At 38.8% G+C, this 19,105-nt stretch overlaps 1 protein-coding gene across 3 annotated transcripts; it reads left to right on the top strand.

The window, feature by feature from the left end:
* Nucleotides 1-1,014: 1,014 nt before the first annotated feature.
* On the top strand, nt 1,015-17,758 carry LOC108441339. 3 transcript variants are annotated; one of them, XM_017720818.2, is made up of 11 exons: nt 1,015-1,197; nt 3,928-3,991; nt 4,523-4,627; nt 4,798-4,926; nt 5,660-5,806; nt 7,098-7,169; nt 10,344-10,376; nt 10,562-10,585; nt 10,906-10,988; nt 12,043-12,057; nt 17,679-17,758. In XM_017720818.2, the coding sequence occupies exons 2-11, from the start codon at nt 3,931-3,933 to the stop codon at nt 17,715-17,717; spliced, it is 708 nt and encodes a 235-aa protein (XP_017576307.2). In that variant the 5' UTR covers nt 1,015-1,197; nt 3,928-3,930; the 3' UTR covers nt 17,718-17,758. The 3 variants fall into 3 exon arrangements, with proteins under 3 accessions (XP_017576307.2, XP_017576306.2, XP_017576305.2); XM_017720817.2 differs by lacking the exon at nt 17,679-17,758 and adding an exon at nt 12,276-12,569; XM_017720816.2 differs by lacking the exon at nt 17,679-17,758 and having other exon boundaries at nt 12,043-12,569.
* Nucleotides 17,759-19,105: the final 1,347 nt, after the last annotated feature.

A 19,105-nucleotide genomic window follows, 5' to 3' on the forward strand; every position in this document is an offset into this window, starting at 1 on the left:
GTCGTGACTGGCACGTTTCTTTTTTTTCTAAATTTATATACACTTTCATTCTATACTAAATTAGTTTCAGCTTGTCTATGTTTATGAACAGAGACCTACAGATCAACATAGTAAAGGAAACTCATTTGTGATCCTGAGTTTAAATCCAGTTTTTATTAAACATAAACTTGGAACTAAGTTGTAAATAAATCTTAAACTGAAACTTTGCTTGTTTGTAAAAGTGATTTCAGAGCCACTCGGTTCTCCCTGATGGAAACTGTTTACCTTCAGTGTTTTGTGCTTATGATCATTTTAATAGATGATTTGAATGAATGAATTAACAAACAAGATGGAGCCTGAAGTAATATAATTTTGGATTTTGTGATTTACATAAACAGCTCAGTAACCAAAAAACTTGTGTTGAAAAAAATGTCATGGATGGATGGATGGCCTGAAAACACTCTTTGGCATAGAGCTCTTCAAGACACTAATGATTCGCTCTGAATTGTTGGCCAGTGGCCAGAAGCTCACACTGCTTCACCTTCTTTAACAATGTAAAAAGTCTGTGTTAATTTGTGCCCTGCATTAGGTTGCTCCCCGCGCTCCCCTGTGTGAAGTTGCTGGTGAATTTGAGCAGACACACAGATGAAGAGATTGTGTATTCATTATAAAAATCGAATGTGGGAACCCTATTTACCCATCTTATCTATGCCCACAAGAGGAAAGTAGAGAGAGAAAGGGTCAGGGAGAGAGAGAGAACCACCAAGAAAACAGAGGAAGCAGAGCAATCCTTTCCTTTGTACTTTAAATCTGTAGATTTTAGATTTTAGTTTTATTTTTGTTTTGTGTCTCAGTTCCTCAAGTCTTTGTAGACTTTGTGTTCTTAATTCAGTAAAATCTTCATGCAGTAAAAAAGTTAGTTGTTACACTTTTTGCATTTGCATGGTGAACAGTCTAACCAATCAAGTTCTATTGATTCATTTCGAAAGCTTAAACAGCCAATGACAGATCACTGCTCAGCACAGACAGAAGTGAACCAGGGCTGACCTAGAAGCTACTAGGACGAACTCAAAAATTGAGCGGTTTTCATGAAGCGACGATACAACTCAAGTTAAGGTCAATTGTAATCAACTGTCATCATCCACTGCCAAAGAAACCTAGGAAAGGCCACCGTTTTCATGAGAGACGACAAAAGCCAGGACAGCCTTTGTTTTTAGGGTAAGTGTCTGGTGACTTTGCCATGACTTGAGAACCCACAGCTGCAGCACTGTGGCTGTCCTCAAGTTCTAAAGCTGTATGATACTTTTACTTTTCACTGTACATGACTTAGTCTTGCTGTGTTATTCTGTCCCCTGTTTAATCTAAACTTAGGTCAGTCATCATGCTAGCATTTATATGCTATTCTGTCTGTAACCTTGCTAAACAATAAGCGATAATGTTTTTGGTTCTTAAAATAGCTCATATCATTTTTGTTCAATATGAAAAAAACGTGTTATATTCTCTATCATTATTTCTTTTTCCCCTTTTCTTATTTTTTGTTTTCGTTCATGCCTTAAACTCACTAACTGGGAGAAAGGGGTGAGACTAGAGAGGCAAAGGAAAGAGAAAGAAAAATAGTACAAGAGTGGGAAAGTTTTACGTTGATTCTGTCAACAGAACAGTCAGAACAGAACAGAATGCAGTCGTGTTATCAGCCCAGTATCATCTAAATAACTGAGATACAAGGAAAGTGATGGTAATGTCTCATAATTCGCGATGCCCCTGTCACAGAATGTAGATTTCATGAAAGTCATTTCATCACAACAGCTGAGAAAAACAGGATGCAATGACAGGAAGGAAGAATTTTTTTTGCAGCTCGCTATACCTTGAGAATGGCTCATTACCAATACTTGAAAAGGATGGCTCTGTCTAAGAATTGCTTTACTTTCAAAGCCATACATTTGAGCTTCAGTCCTTTGAGTGCAGGGTTGTGAATTAGTAAGATATTAATGAAATATAAATTCTATGTATATTCACCCTTTTATTGTTATGAAACTGTCTGTTCCTTCTATTTTGGGTTGTATTCAATCTAAAATCTGCAATGCTACCTTTGAGTATATTAAGTTATTTTTATTTCATCCAAAGAGGGTACTAGCATAGTTACTGTCCATGTAATTTTGGAGGCACTGCCAGTACATTCTTCTTGCGGTCACGCTTTCTTTGAACTCCCTTAAAGACTCCATCTCCCAGCATACTCTGGGCGATCATATGACGCCACAACCGGAATCCAGCTCAAACTCCGGCCTCCAGAGAATCATGTGACTTCGGACTCTTACTCGCGTGCCTATCAGTGCTCACAGTCTCTGGAATTTTAATCTTGTTCACCTGTGTTGGATGCCATGTGATATTTTAATTTTAGTCTATAAGCCCGGGCTTAGTTTAGAATCATAGAGAAGAATTGTGTCTCTGAGATCTTACTGAGCATTTCTTATGATTGCCTTCTCGTGTTGTTTGACCTTTGTTTGGATTACCTGTTTCTTGTCTTCTTGCCTTTCCCCTTTGGTACCATCGCCTGAGTGTTTTGATCTGTGTTTCAACTCTTGGACTGATTACTGTTTACGATTTTGCCTAATCCTTTCTTTGAGATTTAATCTCTCTTTTTATGATCTGCTAGCATTTGAATTCTGTTGTAGCATCACACTTGCAGTCATTAAGCTAGGATTACTCAGATTATTAACATATTCTAAATTATTCTGAACTACTAATCCACACCTATGTAACGCAGGGTGCCCTAACGAGACAAGTTCATACATTTATCATAGCCCAGTGTAGGGGGCTACATGTGCACTGCTCAAACACTATAAACTAACTATTTCTGGGTCTCCACTATTTATAGTATTTTCAAGGCTCTAGCTTTCTCTGCATACCTATTAATTTAGTATTTTGTGCATATATACCTTATATGAATAAATGACCTTTAATTAAAAAGTTGGTTGGTTGTGCATATGATCACCACAATCTGACCAATTGATCCCTGTCCACAGGAAAAACCCAAATGACCTTCTCCCACTGCACTTATAGTGCTCCAAATAGAACACATTAAATTTGGCCTGCTGTATTGTATATATCTAAGACAATGCTTTGTAGTGTGGAACCCATGGTCTTTGTTTCAATGATTCAACTTTAATGATACACTCACTTTAATGATAATAATATATGTACATATAAATTTCAAATTAAACCTAATATATTTGGATTTCTGTGACACTTTACAAAATATGATTTCATAAAGTGTCATATTTGCAACAAATATAACAGTAAAAATTAAACAGTGATATTATAGTTTAAATTATGAGCGCCACAGGTACTTTGTTACTTTGGTTGATTTAATGAACAAAAAGAGCAGGGCCTCTAGAGAGAACACACTCCTGCACATTTAAATGCACAATTATTGTTCATTTGCTGAATGTAACATATTTGAACTAAAAATAAAACAAACCTTATGGCACATTTTAATGGTCATATTTCAGTTTGCTTACCATAGAAGATGTTAACTTTATTCATTTATTTATTTATTTATTTATTTTAAACTAACTGGCTTCTTTCTAGCTCCATCTAGCTGGTTTACAGACAGACAGAGTCTGTAGCTCATTTGTTGTCAGTTTATGACCTAAGTTACCATTGTTGGCTGGATATCTTTGCTTTGTCCAACTGTTCTTAACCCAGCAGTGACATAAAAGTGTGGAAAACCCCTAGTAACCCCAACTGGCAACTCTGTGTTAATTACGATTTTGGCTCATATTTCTTCTATTTAAGCAACTTAAGCATGAAGTATGTCACAGGATGGCAATGGATACTGATCAAAAATTAATAAACAAAAAGCATTTCAGGTCAAGACAAAGCATTGCAAAGTCATATCATATGCCCATTTTAATACCTTATTTTTATCCTTTGTTTTATTTTTTGTAGACCATGGGATTGCATTGTTTGGTGTTACTGATTCTCCTGGGTCAGCCTTTTGTTATACAGTCTGGTAAGCCATTTATACAATTTAAGTAAGTATGTACACTGATCAGGCTTACCATTATGACCACCTCCTTGTTTCTGTGCTCATTGTCCAGTTTATCAGCTCCACTTACTCTATAGCTGCACTTTGTAGTTCTACAGTTACAGACTGTAGTCCATCTGTTTCTCTGATACTTTGTTACCCCCTTTTACCCTGTTCTTCAGTGGTCAGGACCCCCATGGACCCTCTGAAATTGTAGAACTCGTTGAGTCCTCATAGATTCTAATATTTTGAATTTTGTATTATTAGCAGGGCAGCGTATTGTAAGGCCAGGTCTCTGTCCTCCTTGTGTGCACAGAGTTGGCTTTCCATATGGTTAATTAATAAAGTAATTTGAGGATATTAGAGGAAGCATCTGCCGTGGTACAGCTGGGCAGCAGCAGGAGATACACACTGTATTAGTGTGAAATAAGGAAGTTTAATAACAAAACTGAATGCAAAACATTACATTCTATCGATTTCAATTACATGCTTGTAATCTCATTTCTTTAATTTCAGTTTTTCAACAGGTAGATGTGCTTTGTGATCATAAAAGCAATGTAACAACAGCATGCCTTCTTGATGATTCCTGCCGTTGGAAAGCTGACTTAGCATCTTGTCACAGTAAGTCTCATAGTCATACTTTTTATATTAGTTGGCATGACCTTTGCCATCTCGCAGCTATTCCAGCTCATCAGGCATTAGCATGCTAGACCAGTACACATTTCTAGTATGCCCAAAAATAGGTTGAACAGTTGACAGCTGTGCTTGAATTAATATTTCTGATTCTCCAGCTTTACAGATGCACTGCATTGACAACAATGTTTGGGAAAGTGACACATTCTGTACTTCAAGTAAAGAATGTGGATTCTCAAATTTTCCAGACTTTCTTATCGGCATTGCAGACTGTGAAATCACAAAAGGTATGCTCAAATGTTTATCACTCTTCCTTAAATGCTTGTTTGATGACACCAGATGAGCTATCATCTCTGAGTGGAGACAGTGTTTAAAAACTCCAACAGCACTGCTGTGTCTGATCCACTCGAACCAGTGCAACACACTCAAACACACCACCACCACATAAGTGTCACCACAGTGCTGAGAATGATCTACCACCCAAATAATACCTGCTCTGTGGGGGTCACGTGGGGGTCCTGACCATTGAAGAACAGGGTGAATGGGGACTAATTATTTATGCAGAGAACATACTATTACTACTACTACCTACTTCTAATTACTATGTGTAATTTATTTAATGATGTCCATTTGCCGGGTGGCACGGTGGCGCGGTGGGTAGCGCTGTCGCCTCACAGCGAGGAGGGCCTAAGTTCGATTACCCGGCCGGGTGACCAGGGTCCTCTTTGTGTGGAGTTTGTATGTTCTCCCTGTGTCTGCCTGGGTTTCCTCCCACAGTCCAAAGACATGCAGTCAGGCCAGTTGGATATGCTAAATTGCCTCTGGGTGTGATTGACTGTCTTTGTTTGTCTGTCTGCCCTGTGATGGACTGGCGACCTGTCCAGGGTATCCCTGCCTTCCGCCCGCGACCCTGACGGAGAAGCGGCTTGGAAAATGGATGGATGGATGTCGATTTGCATGCTGAAATCTATGTTTGTTCCTGAAGTACTATAGATTATAACTTTTTTTTCTCTATTTTAGACAAAAACAAACATGAAATTAAATGTCAGCTCAATGTGGAATGTGGACTTGCAAAGCACATCTGTGCGACTCCAAAAGAATGCCACTGGAATCCCAATGAGCAGTTCAAGGAAATCAGTGATGCACGATGCGTCCTTCAGCATGATGGTTAGTTTTGCTTGTAAAAGCAAATGTCAGTGTATTCATAGAATTCTCAACATATTACTCTGTTAGAAGACTCAAGAATTAAGTAGTTAATGACAAAATTTGCTGCAAGGTATTTTAAAAACTAACTAATAGATTCTCTAATAGAACAAGAAAGCATAGAAAAATGCTCTTAGACTCAGTGCCCTTATTCATCAAAGTTGCACAAAGGTAGAAACAAGTGCACAACAAACAAGCCCACATCTGATTCTTGAAACTATCACACAGCATTGAAAGGAGTCCATAAGTCTTATTATTTACAAATGGCACACCCCAGTTTGCCCCTATTCAGGCTACATATAATGTACAAAAACTCCATGATTAGTGGAGATGCTGTGAAACTCAACCAATAAATTGCAGACATCCAGCAGACACATAGTCAAACGTTATCTCCACAGGAGGACTTTAAAAGGACTTTAAGAATAAAATGCTTCAGAAAAATACACATTAGCATTTAACACCAACATTTGAGAGTTTTTTTTGTAGTTAATTGTATCACAGAATAGAAACACTTTATTTGGGCTGCAAGCACACTTACAGTACAATTACACCAGCTTCAATGCTTGCTGGCTAATTGGAGGACTAATGGCAAGGGTAACCAGTGGTAGAGACAAAGACCCACTATTCTCCCACTGATGGTAAACACAACATAAAACTAAAAACATGCCATATGACACATATACATATGAACCAGTGGAGTAGCACACTAGTTAACAGCAACATTAAACTTAGTTACAGGCAGCTACAGGGGCTCATGGGAGAATAAAAATGAGAGTAGAGAGCTCAGGGTCACCACAGTATTAAGTGAACACCATTGTGTATCTCATGTGTTTCTAATGTTCACAAAATGTGAAAACATGAACTAATGCAGCTATGAGTTGGCTAACTGTTATTGATGTAGCAGCTCATGTGTTGTTCACGTTAACGAATGCCTTTCTTTCTGTTAGTGATTGCTCATTGTAACATATTACCAACATTTGTGTACATTCAAAGTTGACCGTATGCAGCTGTGATGAATAAGGGCCAATCTGACCAGAGGTAAATTTGATTGTACACCAAAGACAAAACTGATGAAAACAAAGCATGTAACAATTGTTTTATATATCTATGATGAATAATGGCTATTGCCTTTGACACATGTTTATTTATTGATTGATTGATTGAGGCTAATTGACGAATTATTTGTTTTTTCTTTTATATCTGGGCAGCAACTTGATACTAACATAACCATTATTTCTCATTTCTTTACCTTAAGTGAGCCACTGCATCAAAGTGAATCCAAAACTGAACTTGACAGAAGACCTAAACTGCACCATAACATCTTCAAGTATGTTGACTATTTAAAGTAGTTCACAACTGTACATTTCACAAAGGAATGTATTTATAGCATTACATTTTCTCACCCAGTCTTCAAATTTGAGAAGTGAGGCTTTACAGAGAAATCCGTATGTGGATCGGGGGTCTTTGTCTTGGAGATCTAAGCCTTCATTACCTGGAATAAGGTGTGTTAGATTAGGGTTGGAGCTACATTCTCAAGGGTGGTGGATCTTCAGGGCCAGGACTGGGCACCCCTGACATAGGGGACAGATCAAGATTGAAGAGATCAGCTTGAAGAAGGAAGAACGTTTGAACTAGCAGTATTTTTGACACTGACTTATCCACAAAAAATTTCCACATCATATGATATTGGGTCCCACGACCCTGACGGAGAAGCGGCTTAGAAAATGGATGGATGGATGATATTGGGTCACCACTGTAAACTAAAAGAGTGGCTGCATGATTGAAAATACACTGCAGGAACATCTGTCAGTGCATTTAGCCAAGAGGCTAGCATGACTGCTAACTTCATTAGCTTTAATTTATTACCACCATTACATGATAATTGTCTGTCTAGGCTACAGAATGCCCATATAGATTAGCACCATTAATTCTTGCATGTCATGGACATTATGGGTCTGTTTGGCTGATTAATTTGGGTTGTGACCCAAAGTTATGAAGTTTATCAAATTCACAATAAATCTTTTTATGTGCATCACATGCAACAGAATCCAGAAATGAAGCGTTGACCTGTCGTGACTTTATAAATGAAATTGATTGTATACCACTTTACTGTACTACAATCATCACATGACTTAGGCTATTACATTAATTTATAGTCATTTCCTTTTCCTCTCAGTTACTGTCACATTTATTATTATTGAAATACATTTGCTACAAATGAAACAAAATTTGCTATTTATTGCAAGATGCAGATCATTCCTAGAAGTAATTTCAAGAACAAAATGCACATAATGTACTGAATATATATCACATGCCATTATTCCTTATAAATAAGCAGATATCATGATAATTACAATATGGTAAATTTTAACTGCAGGAGTATTTTTTACATCTAGTTTTACATGAATTGCTATACGTAGGCTCTGGCTTCCTAATGTTGGTCCCACTCACCAAATTAGCACCCCTGCTAGTGCAGATGCAAATAGCTATGATTAAGATTTAAGTAAAATGTTATACATTTTGTGATTTTGCTTGCTGGAGCACCACCTGAGAAGCAAACTGTTGGTTCATTTTGAATTAAGCTTTAAAGTAAATAAGTTAACATGTACCTGAATGCTGTGACGTGGAGCGAAGAGATATGCGCTTTTATTATGGGCAAATCTAGGGTCATAGTCACAACGGTGCAGGTTCAAACAGCCAACACAGAGAGAAGGAGGGACAGGCATGACAAAATGAAAACAGGATCAACAAACAACGGAGGCCGGAAGAAACAAACAAAAACCAATATCAAACACTTCAAACAGTACATCAAACAGTACCTCGACCAGCAAATACAAAGGGCAAACACAAGGGCTTATAAAACATGAGGGCCAACTAGGGATCACAAGACACAGATGGAAACACAGGTGGGAACAATCAGGGGCAGATTAACCAAACAAGGGGCCGGACTGGGATCAAAACAAAAAGCACATGGAAGATCAAATGGTAAACAAAAAGCACATGGACCGGACTGGGAGGGGCCAATCGTGACAGTACACCCCCAAGACAGACAGACCACGCAAACGAGAGGGGAACAGGAACCAAGACGGACACACGGACAAAAACAGACACAGACAGAAACCGGGACAGAAACAAAAGGAGAGACAGGAAAGGGAACCACAACAGGAACACAAAACAGCCACACGGGGGCACGCGAACCTGCGACGATGTCCACGGGGGCAGGCGGCAGGTCTGGAGGCGAAGCGGGCACGGGATTGGGCTTGCCGCGGGGTGCTGCCAATGGATCGGGATCTCGGGCTTGGGACAGCTGCTCCAACCTGGAGGAACAAACAGAACCGGGACCCTCTAGTCCGTTCCCGAGGTTCACTCGAGCGATAGGCAGCTTGCAGTGGCGCCGAGTTCCACAGTAAGGATTATATGCTCGTTCCTTCCATCTAACCATGTCTTGCTCTGCAGGTCCCTCCACCCTGCAGTGTAGCTCAAGACGGGCAGACACAAGGCACCTACCTGAGCGCTATTGGTCCAAATTGAAGACGGGATGGTCCTTCGCCTTCCTACGGGACCGACGAGACCCTCAGCGCCAGGGGATTTGCTGTCACTGGCGTGGAGGAGTTGGGTCATGGGTAACTCGGGCTATGTGGAAACAGCCGGAGTTTCATCCCAACGAAACAGCCACATGCCAGTGTGTCGCTTACCTGCTGCGTCCTTTGGAGGCTGGTCTTTCTGTGACATGGAGCGAATAGGTGGACACACACGCTGAGATAAGCAACTTTTATTATGGGCAAATCCAGGCTCATAGTCACAATGGTCCAGGGTCAAGCCATCACAGAGAGAAGGAGGGACAGACATGACAAAATGGAAACAGGATCAACAAACAATGGAGGCCTGAAAAAAAAACAAAAACCAATATCAAACACTTCAAACAGTACATCAAACAGTACCTCGACCAGTAAAAACGAAGGGCAAACATGGGGCTTATAAACCATGAGGGCTAACTAGTGATCACAAGACACAGATGGAAACACAGGCGGGAACAATCAGGGGCAGAGTAACCAAACAAGGGGCCGGACTGGGATCAAAACAAAAAGCACATGGACTAGACCAAAACAAACATACATGGCAGATCAAAAGGTAAACAAAAAACACATGGACCAGACTGGGAGGGGCCAATCGTGACAAATGTAACAAAATGCTTTGAATATGCCTTAATGTCACTGGGAAACAATTTAAATGGCCTTAGATCAGCTTCTCAAAGCAATTTATACACCAAAGCACTCTCCTCTGAAAAAACACGCTGTGATGTAAACAATGCTTTAATAACATTTGAAAATTTCTAAATAATTTATCATTTTAGTATTTTTTATCTACTTTGGAACAGCACTTCAGATGTGTCTTCTGCTGTTATTATGTTGACTACAAAGTAATCTAATGCTTGTGTTAACTTTATAGACTTTTGTCACCTTTGAGTTTTTAATTTACTTATTCTTTTTTTTTTTTTTAGAAAACCACCCAAACAGTGCAAAAGACATTGGAGGTTTGATTATTGTTTCGCTTTTCATTGTTTTTCTCTTAATGCATTTATTGTTACAATGAAGCAATGCTTATCATGACAAACTTTATTCTTAGCAATTCTGGACCATTTCTATTAATCAACTCATTAAAAAAAAAGAAGTCACAACAGTGTCACTATGTTTATAATCGGTTCTTACTTTTTTACAGGTCAGTGTGACAACAAGCCATCAGGTGAGCAAAATATAAACACTGGTTACAAACATGAGGGAAACTCAGGACAGGCCAATTTGTTCTTTAAATATTAGATTCTTATTAAATTATAAATGATATTGCTGCAAATTATATAGTTTTATATTATTTATACAATAATAATAATACTACTACTAATAATAATGATAACAATAATAATAATAATAATAATAATAGTTAGAAGCACCACTAAATACTGTCTGTCTTCTTCTGAATAAAATCTTCACAGACATTTCAGTATTAAAAAGTGCATAACCTTAAATATCACTCTAAATGATTGTCTATATGCTCTTTTCTTCCAGAGGGACAAAGTCATGGATGTATCACAAGCATTGCATTCAATGTAATACTTGGGATTATTGTGATAATGACTCTCACTCTCACAGTAAGCATTATTATTATTGTCATAGTATTACAGAAGTATTATCAATTGATCATTAATAGGCCTATCCCAACTGTCATGGGGCAGAAGACAGGATGCACCATGGACATGTTGCCAGTCCATCACAGGGCAGACATACATACACATTCACTCACACTCAGGAGCAGGTTAGTGTGTCCAATTGGCCTGACTGCATGTCTTTAGATTGTGGGAGGAAACCCACACAGAGACGGGGAGGGCATGCAAACTCCAAACTGGGGAATTGAACCCAGGCCCTTCTTGCTGTGAGGTGACAGTGCTACCTACTGCACCTTCTAAAGTTGCTGGTAGGATAACAGCAATGTGTTGAGGTACTGACATAGCAAGAGTAATATCCGGTGCCACTGGCTAGTAAAAGTAAAAGTCTTCCACTGTCAAAACAGTTAAGATTAGGCCACTTCTGTGCTTTGTCCTGGAGTCCAGACTTTACTATCAGTCATTTTACAAGTTCATGTAATTGTATTGTACAAAATAGAAAATCTATTTAACATAGGAGCAAAAATGTGTCACTGTACCATCAACTTTACTCCCAAAAGGAAACAAATCAGTGGGATGTCAAAATCATGAAAATCAGCTATGTTCATATTTGCTTGTAATAGCGAAGTGTGAGTGACAGAGGCAAGTGGCTGGCTAGGCATGGCATGATTGGGGGGAAAAATGGCTTGCCAGGAATATAAACAGACTAGAGCTCTAGCTTAATTGACATTGGATCTTAGTCTTGCTCCTTTGGGTGCAGTCGCTGCAGCTCTGCAGCCAAAAGGGGTCAGAACCAGCAGGAGCCCTCATGGTTTCTGCCGCCAGCTTATTCCTTCTGCTCAGTTTGAGAAAGCTCACTGAGGCAAATCATTCTGTAACAACTGCATTCATCTGAAAAATAAATGAAATTATTCATTATTAAATTATTGCATGATATCTCAGCTTTAAGATACTGTAGGCTTCATAAAGTTTTTTTGCACCCATATAGTGAAAGATAAGCCCTCCCCCTTCCCTGACTGACAAACTGTTATTCATTTTGCAGATATGGTGTAAAAGGGTAGGTACTTTGTATTGTCATTTCCTTCACAAATTGATGGGTTAATTTAGTACTTTTGCCTCTGTTGTGATTGCTTACGCTTCCATCAAACATTCCGTGCAATGCATTTTTATTCTAGTTTGAAAAAAATATATTCATGTGTGTATTTGTCAGATAATACTCTAAATGCTTTTAAGTGCTCACCTCTAAACTGACTTTATATATTGGTTTCCTTTTAGATGAATCAAAGGAGAGGCCAAGAGAGGCCAAGAACATAATATTAATACAAATCAGTTTTTGTAATTGGCAAAAAGCTCAGCTGGGTACAGGTTTATTGATAGTAATGTTTTTTTTTTTGTTTGTTTTTTTCTGCATAGTATTTCCTCTCTCTCATCTTATTGGTTATGAGTAAAATTAGCGAGAGCTCCACCTCCCGGATGTTTGCGTTACAGTGCTCTCAGTTAATCCAAAATGTTAATAAACCTCAAGAAAGTACATTTGCATTTAAGAAAGTAAAAGTGAAGTTGTGTTTTTCTTAGGAGAATATCTACATGTGCACATTTATTGGGCAACTATAATGGTGCAGAATTATTACGCAGCTAAATGAAAAACGCACATTTTCCCATCTCACATTTTTTATTTTCATCTGTTCGTGAGAATTATAAACAAACAACTCAAAGCTTTACAATGAACATTTCTGAGGAAAAAAAAAAATTAGTGACCAATACAGCCACCCTTCTTTTCAATAAGCCTTCCATTCATGGAGTCTGTCAGTTTCTTGATCTGTTGACGATCAACTTTTTGTGCAGCAGCAACCACAGCCTCCCAGACCCTGTTCAGAGAGGTGGACTGTTTTCCTTCACTGTAAATCTCCCGTTTAAGAATTGTCCACAAGTTCTCAGTTGGGTTCAGGTCAGGTGAGGAAGGGGCCATGTCATAAGTTTTTCATCTTTAATGCCTTTACTGGCGAGCCATGCAGAGCAGTACTTGGATGCATGTGATGGAGCATGTCCTGCATAAAAATCATTGTCTTTTTGAAAGATGAAGATTCTTCCTGTACCACTGCTTAAAGAAAGTGTCTTCTAAAAACTGGCAGTAGGCTTGGGAGTTGATTTTGAGCCCATCTTCAACCCAAAAAGGTCCAACCAGCTCATCTTTAATAATACCAGCCCATACCAGTACCCCACCTCCGCCTTGCTGGCGTCTGACTCGAAGTGGAGCTCTGTCCCGTTACTGATCCAGCCACGGGCCCGTCCATCTGGTCCGTCAAGAGTCTCTCTCATTACATCAGTCCATTAAACCATTGAAAAATCTGTCTTCGGATTCTTCTTGGACCAGTCTAGACACTTCAGCTTATGTGTCTTGTTCAGTGGTGGTCGGGTTTCAGCCTTCCTTACCTTGGCCATGTCTCTGAGCGCTGAACGTCTTGTACTTCTTGATACTCCAGCTAGGTTGCAGTTCTGGAATATGACAGAACTGGAAGATAATGGGTTCCTGGTAGCTTCACGCTTGATTCTTCTCAAATCCTTGGGAGTTAATTTGCGTCTTTTTTTCTCATCACGTTGCTTGTGACCCTGTAACAAAACGTTTGATGGTTCCTTGATCACGCTCCAATATCTTAGCATTTTCAAGAGTTCTGCATCCCTCTGAGAGACTTTTAGTCATTTTTAACTTTTCAGAGTCAGTTCAACCTCTTTTTTGGCCCATTTTGCCTAAAGAAAAAAGCTGCCTAATAATTATGCACACCTTGATATAGGGTGTTGACCTCCTTAGGCCACACCCTCCCTCATTACACAGATACACATCACCTGCTATGCTTAAATCCATTAAGCATTCAAGTTTATCCAGCTTGGAGTTTGAAAATATGCCTAAAATTTATAATATGGTCAAAATACTCACTTGCCTAATAACTGTGCACACAGTGTATAAAAGAGGTAAATAAATAAATAACTATAATGTGAATTAATTCATTTGTTTCATAAATTTGACTTAAAAACCTTAAATAATTGTAAGCAGTCTATTTAAATAATTACATGAACAAACCATTTATTTATTCAACCTTTTATTTATTTCATGGTTGTTGTGTGAAAAAAATTCAATCTCTCCAGGCAGGCCTAACTCTGATCGATTCAGGCTGATTGCTTTGGCCTTCTTTTATTGTTTTACAAATCAAAACAGCTCCATTCATGAAAAAACTGAGATCAGCTTGTTATTTGAACACCTGTTCCATCTTAAATTTAAAATGAACTGGACCATTTGAACAAGAAGCTACTCACAGATTTGAAAGATGCAAGTTACTCCTAAGAGTTCGGTAAAAGTGTCTTAAACCAGCTGAGGAAACTTAATTAGCGGTTCAAACTCAGATCATTAGAAGTAGAATACTGAACATTAGTGGGGTGGTAGGAGATTTTTCTGCCTTCTCTGTCCGTGATACAGACCACAGTGCAGTTTCAGACTATCAGGAGTAAAATACAAGACTTAATTCATGTAGGAGTTTTTTGTGCACTCTCTGACTGGAATATAGGCCACAGACTAGCTTCAGACTCCTGCATGTCTCCAGTGCTACAGTACAGCAAACTGGACAAGGACCAGGGCACCTAGCTTTTCATATCCAAACTGTAGTACTGAGCAGCATGTTCTCTGTGAAGAACCAGATCATCTCTTAAATTATGGAGATGTGTGGAGCGTCTGTGGGACTATTTGGAGGTGCATGGAAGAAGTATAAGGTAGCTAGCTATTAATTTATGTTACAAATAGAAACTATTAAAAGGTACTTCTAGTAAATCACTGCTGAATGTAGCTACATCTAGTAAGTAAACTAAAATTAAGCAGTTTAATGCTGGTGAGCTAGCTAGCTAACTAGGTAGTAGGTAGAGCTAAAGATATGGCTCCATTCTGTAATAACTTAAGTAGAGTAGCTAGTACTTTAAACAGTATCTTGCTGTAATGGCAGTTAGTGATAGATTGGACAAATGATTAGCTGTCTATCCAGACACTCTATACATCTCCACAGTATAAGATCAGTAATCCACAAAGAACATGGCGCTCAGATGTCGCAGTGGGGATGTGAAAAGCCAGATGCCCAGTTGTTGCTCAGATCACTGTGCTCTAGAATTAGAGAAGCACTGGAACATGTTTTCAAAGTGTGAAGCTACCCTGTTCTGGGTACAGAGTGCAACAATAACCCAAACAGCAGGCCAAAGCAAACAAACAATCTTAACCGATCAAAGTTAGGCCCACCCTAAAGTGAACTGATTTTCAGTTTAATCATTTATTATTATTCCAAAAAGATTAATTGATTTCAAAATTCACTTGTAAATCTTTACAGAACAAAGCAGTAAACTGTAACTGGTTTAAGTGAGCATAAAATATATTATGTAATTTATTATGTAAGTGCTCAATATGAACCTCCTCCAGCTGTACAGACAACATCAACGCCATAGTCTAATTCATCCCATGCACGATTGAGCATGTTGGGTGTCACTGCACTCATGGCTCTCTCAGTGCAATTTCAGAGATCATCTAGTGTTTTGAAACCAAGAACGAATGTTCTGCAGACGAAAATCACTTATTAACTAGTTTTACTGAAGTATTGACTATTTTAATCTGTATTTTTTGAGTTGAATACAACTAGTTCATTTACATGTTGCCACATGAACTAATTTCATTTGGTTGATCTGATGAAACATTTTTTTACAGTGTGCAGAATTCTATGCCACACAGGCTTCACCTCTGGCAGCCAACAAATAGTTCTACAGTTTTGTAGAGTCATCATGTGTAGTAGTATAACTAGTAACATGACTAATCGTGTAGCTGACTCATTCAGTGAAGTTTCACGAGTCTGAAGTTGTGTTTTCAGAATGTGAAGAGATTATTCAGTTGGTCATTAAATGTCCCACAACATTTAAAACATACCCCTTGATGAATATACTTGAAGGACCACATACATAGAATAAATAAGTGTTACTAGTTAGTGATTATCATCATAACATATGTATAAATTCATCACCTACTCTTACCAGTTGTGATACAGGATTAGCCACCACTACTCCTGCAGTATGTACACCATTACATAAAATAGGGTGTTTCTGTCCATCCTTCCACTGTGAGAAGACAACTCAGCATTATGGATCTGAAAGGACATATAGCTGTTAAGAAGAACCTCACTGAGAAAAGGAGACAGACACATCAAACAAGAAAGCTGAACAATGGACTGACCACCACAGAGTCCAGACCTCAACGTCACTGAATGTGTTTCAGATTACTTGGAAAGCGAGAAGAAGAAATGCCGACTTCTAAGACTGAACTCTATATGTAGTCTGTTAAATATATGTTTACTGCTTTTTGTGTCTGCCTCAGCTGGAAAAATGACTAAAATACACTTAATGGCCATTTGACTGAAAATGAAATCATTGAAGGGTGGTGTCTGACTTTTGCCCATTACTGTATTCCCCACTGGTCACTTCTGTAATTTTTAAAGTATGTGTAATATGATAGCATTATCACTGTGTTCCACAGTGTACAATGTAATCGCTTACAGCAGAGTATAATAAGTGCAAATTGTGTTATTGTAATATCTATTTAAAAGTTGTGATATACATTTTAGAAGTGAAAATGTCTCTTAATTCTTATAAATAGTAGTTCAGATGTGTTTGCTGATGTAGTGTGAAATTCGTAGACAACAAAGAGTTCTCTCTCTGTGCTTGAAAGAGATGTAACTGAGTTTCATGGACTGCAGATGTGAACAATCCTGGTTCATATACATGTCTGCAATCACTAGAGGGAAGTAATGTACTAAAGAGTTTGTCTTGCTCAAGCATAACTAGAGAAGTGAAGGACTTTTAAGGACACAGTGGGAGAGGCAATAATTCAAAACACATCCAGGTTAGAAACTAGTTTCATTTTCTAAGTTACATGTACTCATGTTAAATTTTGATACATTTTTACATTTTTTTTAATGTAACTCAGATCTTATCGGATAATATTTTTTAATGTTTTTTTTTTTTATCTGATTTTTTTTATCTGAACTCTTGAACACCCCCTGTTCTGTGTTGTGTGTCAGTAAAAGCCTTCCATTTCTGGTTATGTGTAAACAAAACAAAACTAAAGGCATAGTGACCATTACTGACCAGTCAAGATGACCCAATACAAAAGCATTCCAATCTTGAAACACTAACACTTACAGGTGTGAGAAACTTGTGCCTGGTAAACAGAAACTGCATACTAATAGAATAAAGCAACTGACCATGAGAGGCCATCCATTCCAGTGTTTTTTTTTATATGATACAAAAAATGTGATAAATTACAGAATTGTCACTAATTAATTTTAAGTATTCACAATAACAGAGGCAAACAAATTTTCTGCCACTAAATATAGCAGCCATGAAATGTTGGAAGACTGCAAGAATATTCATTCACCCATCAGTGTACTGCACTCATTTAATGAAACTTTTATATATTGGTCATACAATAATGAACACATCATGTTGTAGCACAGTTTAATGCAACCTTTGCTTTGTAATCAGTTTTTGCTCCCATAATTATTCCTGCTATGACTAATTAATTTCCTCTGGCACTTCTATGCAATTTCCAGTGTTATATTAGCACAAAACTAAGTGATATTCATTCCTTTTTTTCCACAGTGGGGCTCAGACTCAAATACTCCACTGCTCCCTACATAGTATACACTTCAGGAATAAAATACTGGCTCCTGCACCCAAGCTCTCTAACCGAGGTTACTTGGAATTCAGCCATGTGTATGCAAATCTGTACTGGACAAATCCAATTTCATAACATACATATCACCCTATAGAGGAAGGAGTGTCAAATGTCAATTTATGGTGTAGTAGAGCAAGCGTCTCCAGAGGCAGGAGAATTCACAGATTACAGATTTGTCTTTGCTATGTCTTACCTGACTTACATAAATGATTTCCTCACTTACACAAACTCTTCTTCTTCTTCTTTTGGCTGCTCCCTTTAGGGGTCGCCACAGTGGATCATCTGCCTCCATCTTGCCCTATCCACTGCCTCCTCTACTTTCACACCAACCATCTCCATGTCCACCTTCACTACATCCATAAACCTTCTCTGAGGTCTACCTCTTCTCCTTCTGCCCGGCAGCTCCATCTCCAACATTCTTTGACCAATATATCCACTATTCCTCCTCAACACATGTCCAAACCATCTCAACCTGGCCTCTCTGGCTTTATCTCCAAACTGATCCACCTTCACTGTCCCTCTGATCTGCTAATTTCTAATCTTGTCCATCCTTGTCACTCCCAACGAAAATCTCAGCATCTTCATCTCCGCCACCTCCAGCTCAGCCTCCTGTCTTTTAGACAGAGCCACAGTCTCCAAACCATACATCATAGCAGGACACACTACTGTCTTGTAAACCTTCCCTTTCACTCTTGCTGCTATCCTTCTGTCACACATCAGCCCCGACACCGTCTCCATCCACTCCATCCTACCTGCACCCTCTTCTTCACCTCTTTTCTACACTGTCCATTGCTCTGGATGGTTGACCCAAGATATTTGAAGTCATCCACCTTTACGACCTTTACTCCTCACTGCCCCCACGGGCCTGTTGCAATTTTTCCCTGAACTGCCTGCAACCATCCTCCTCCTTCAGCTTCCACCATCTAATCTTTGGCTCTGTCTTCACTCTCTTCCTCTTCTTTGTTTCTAATCTCATTCTACAGACAACCACCCTATGCTGCCTTGCTACACTTTCCCCTGGTACCACTTTACAATCTCCAATCTCCTTTAGGTGGCATCTCCTGCTAAGGATATAATCCACCTGTGTGCACCTCCCTCCACTCTTGTATGTCACCCTGTGTTCTTTCCTCTTCTGAAAATACGTGTTCACCACAGCCATTTCCATTCTCTTTGCAAAATCTACAACCATCTGACCTTCCGCATTTCTGTCTTTCACACCATACATACCCAGCGCCTCTTCATCCCCTCTGTTCCCTTCACCAACATGTCCATTGAAGTCTGCACCAATCACTAATCTCTCCTCTCTAGGGACACCATCTACCACTTCATCCATCTTATTCCAAAATTCCTC

The sequence above is a fragment of the Pygocentrus nattereri genome, chromosome 17 (genome assembly GCF_015220715.1).
Source record: "Pygocentrus nattereri isolate fPygNat1 chromosome 17, fPygNat1.pri, whole genome shotgun sequence".
In the NCBI taxonomy this organism is placed as follows: Eukaryota; Metazoa; Chordata; class Actinopteri; order Characiformes; family Serrasalmidae; genus Pygocentrus; species Pygocentrus nattereri.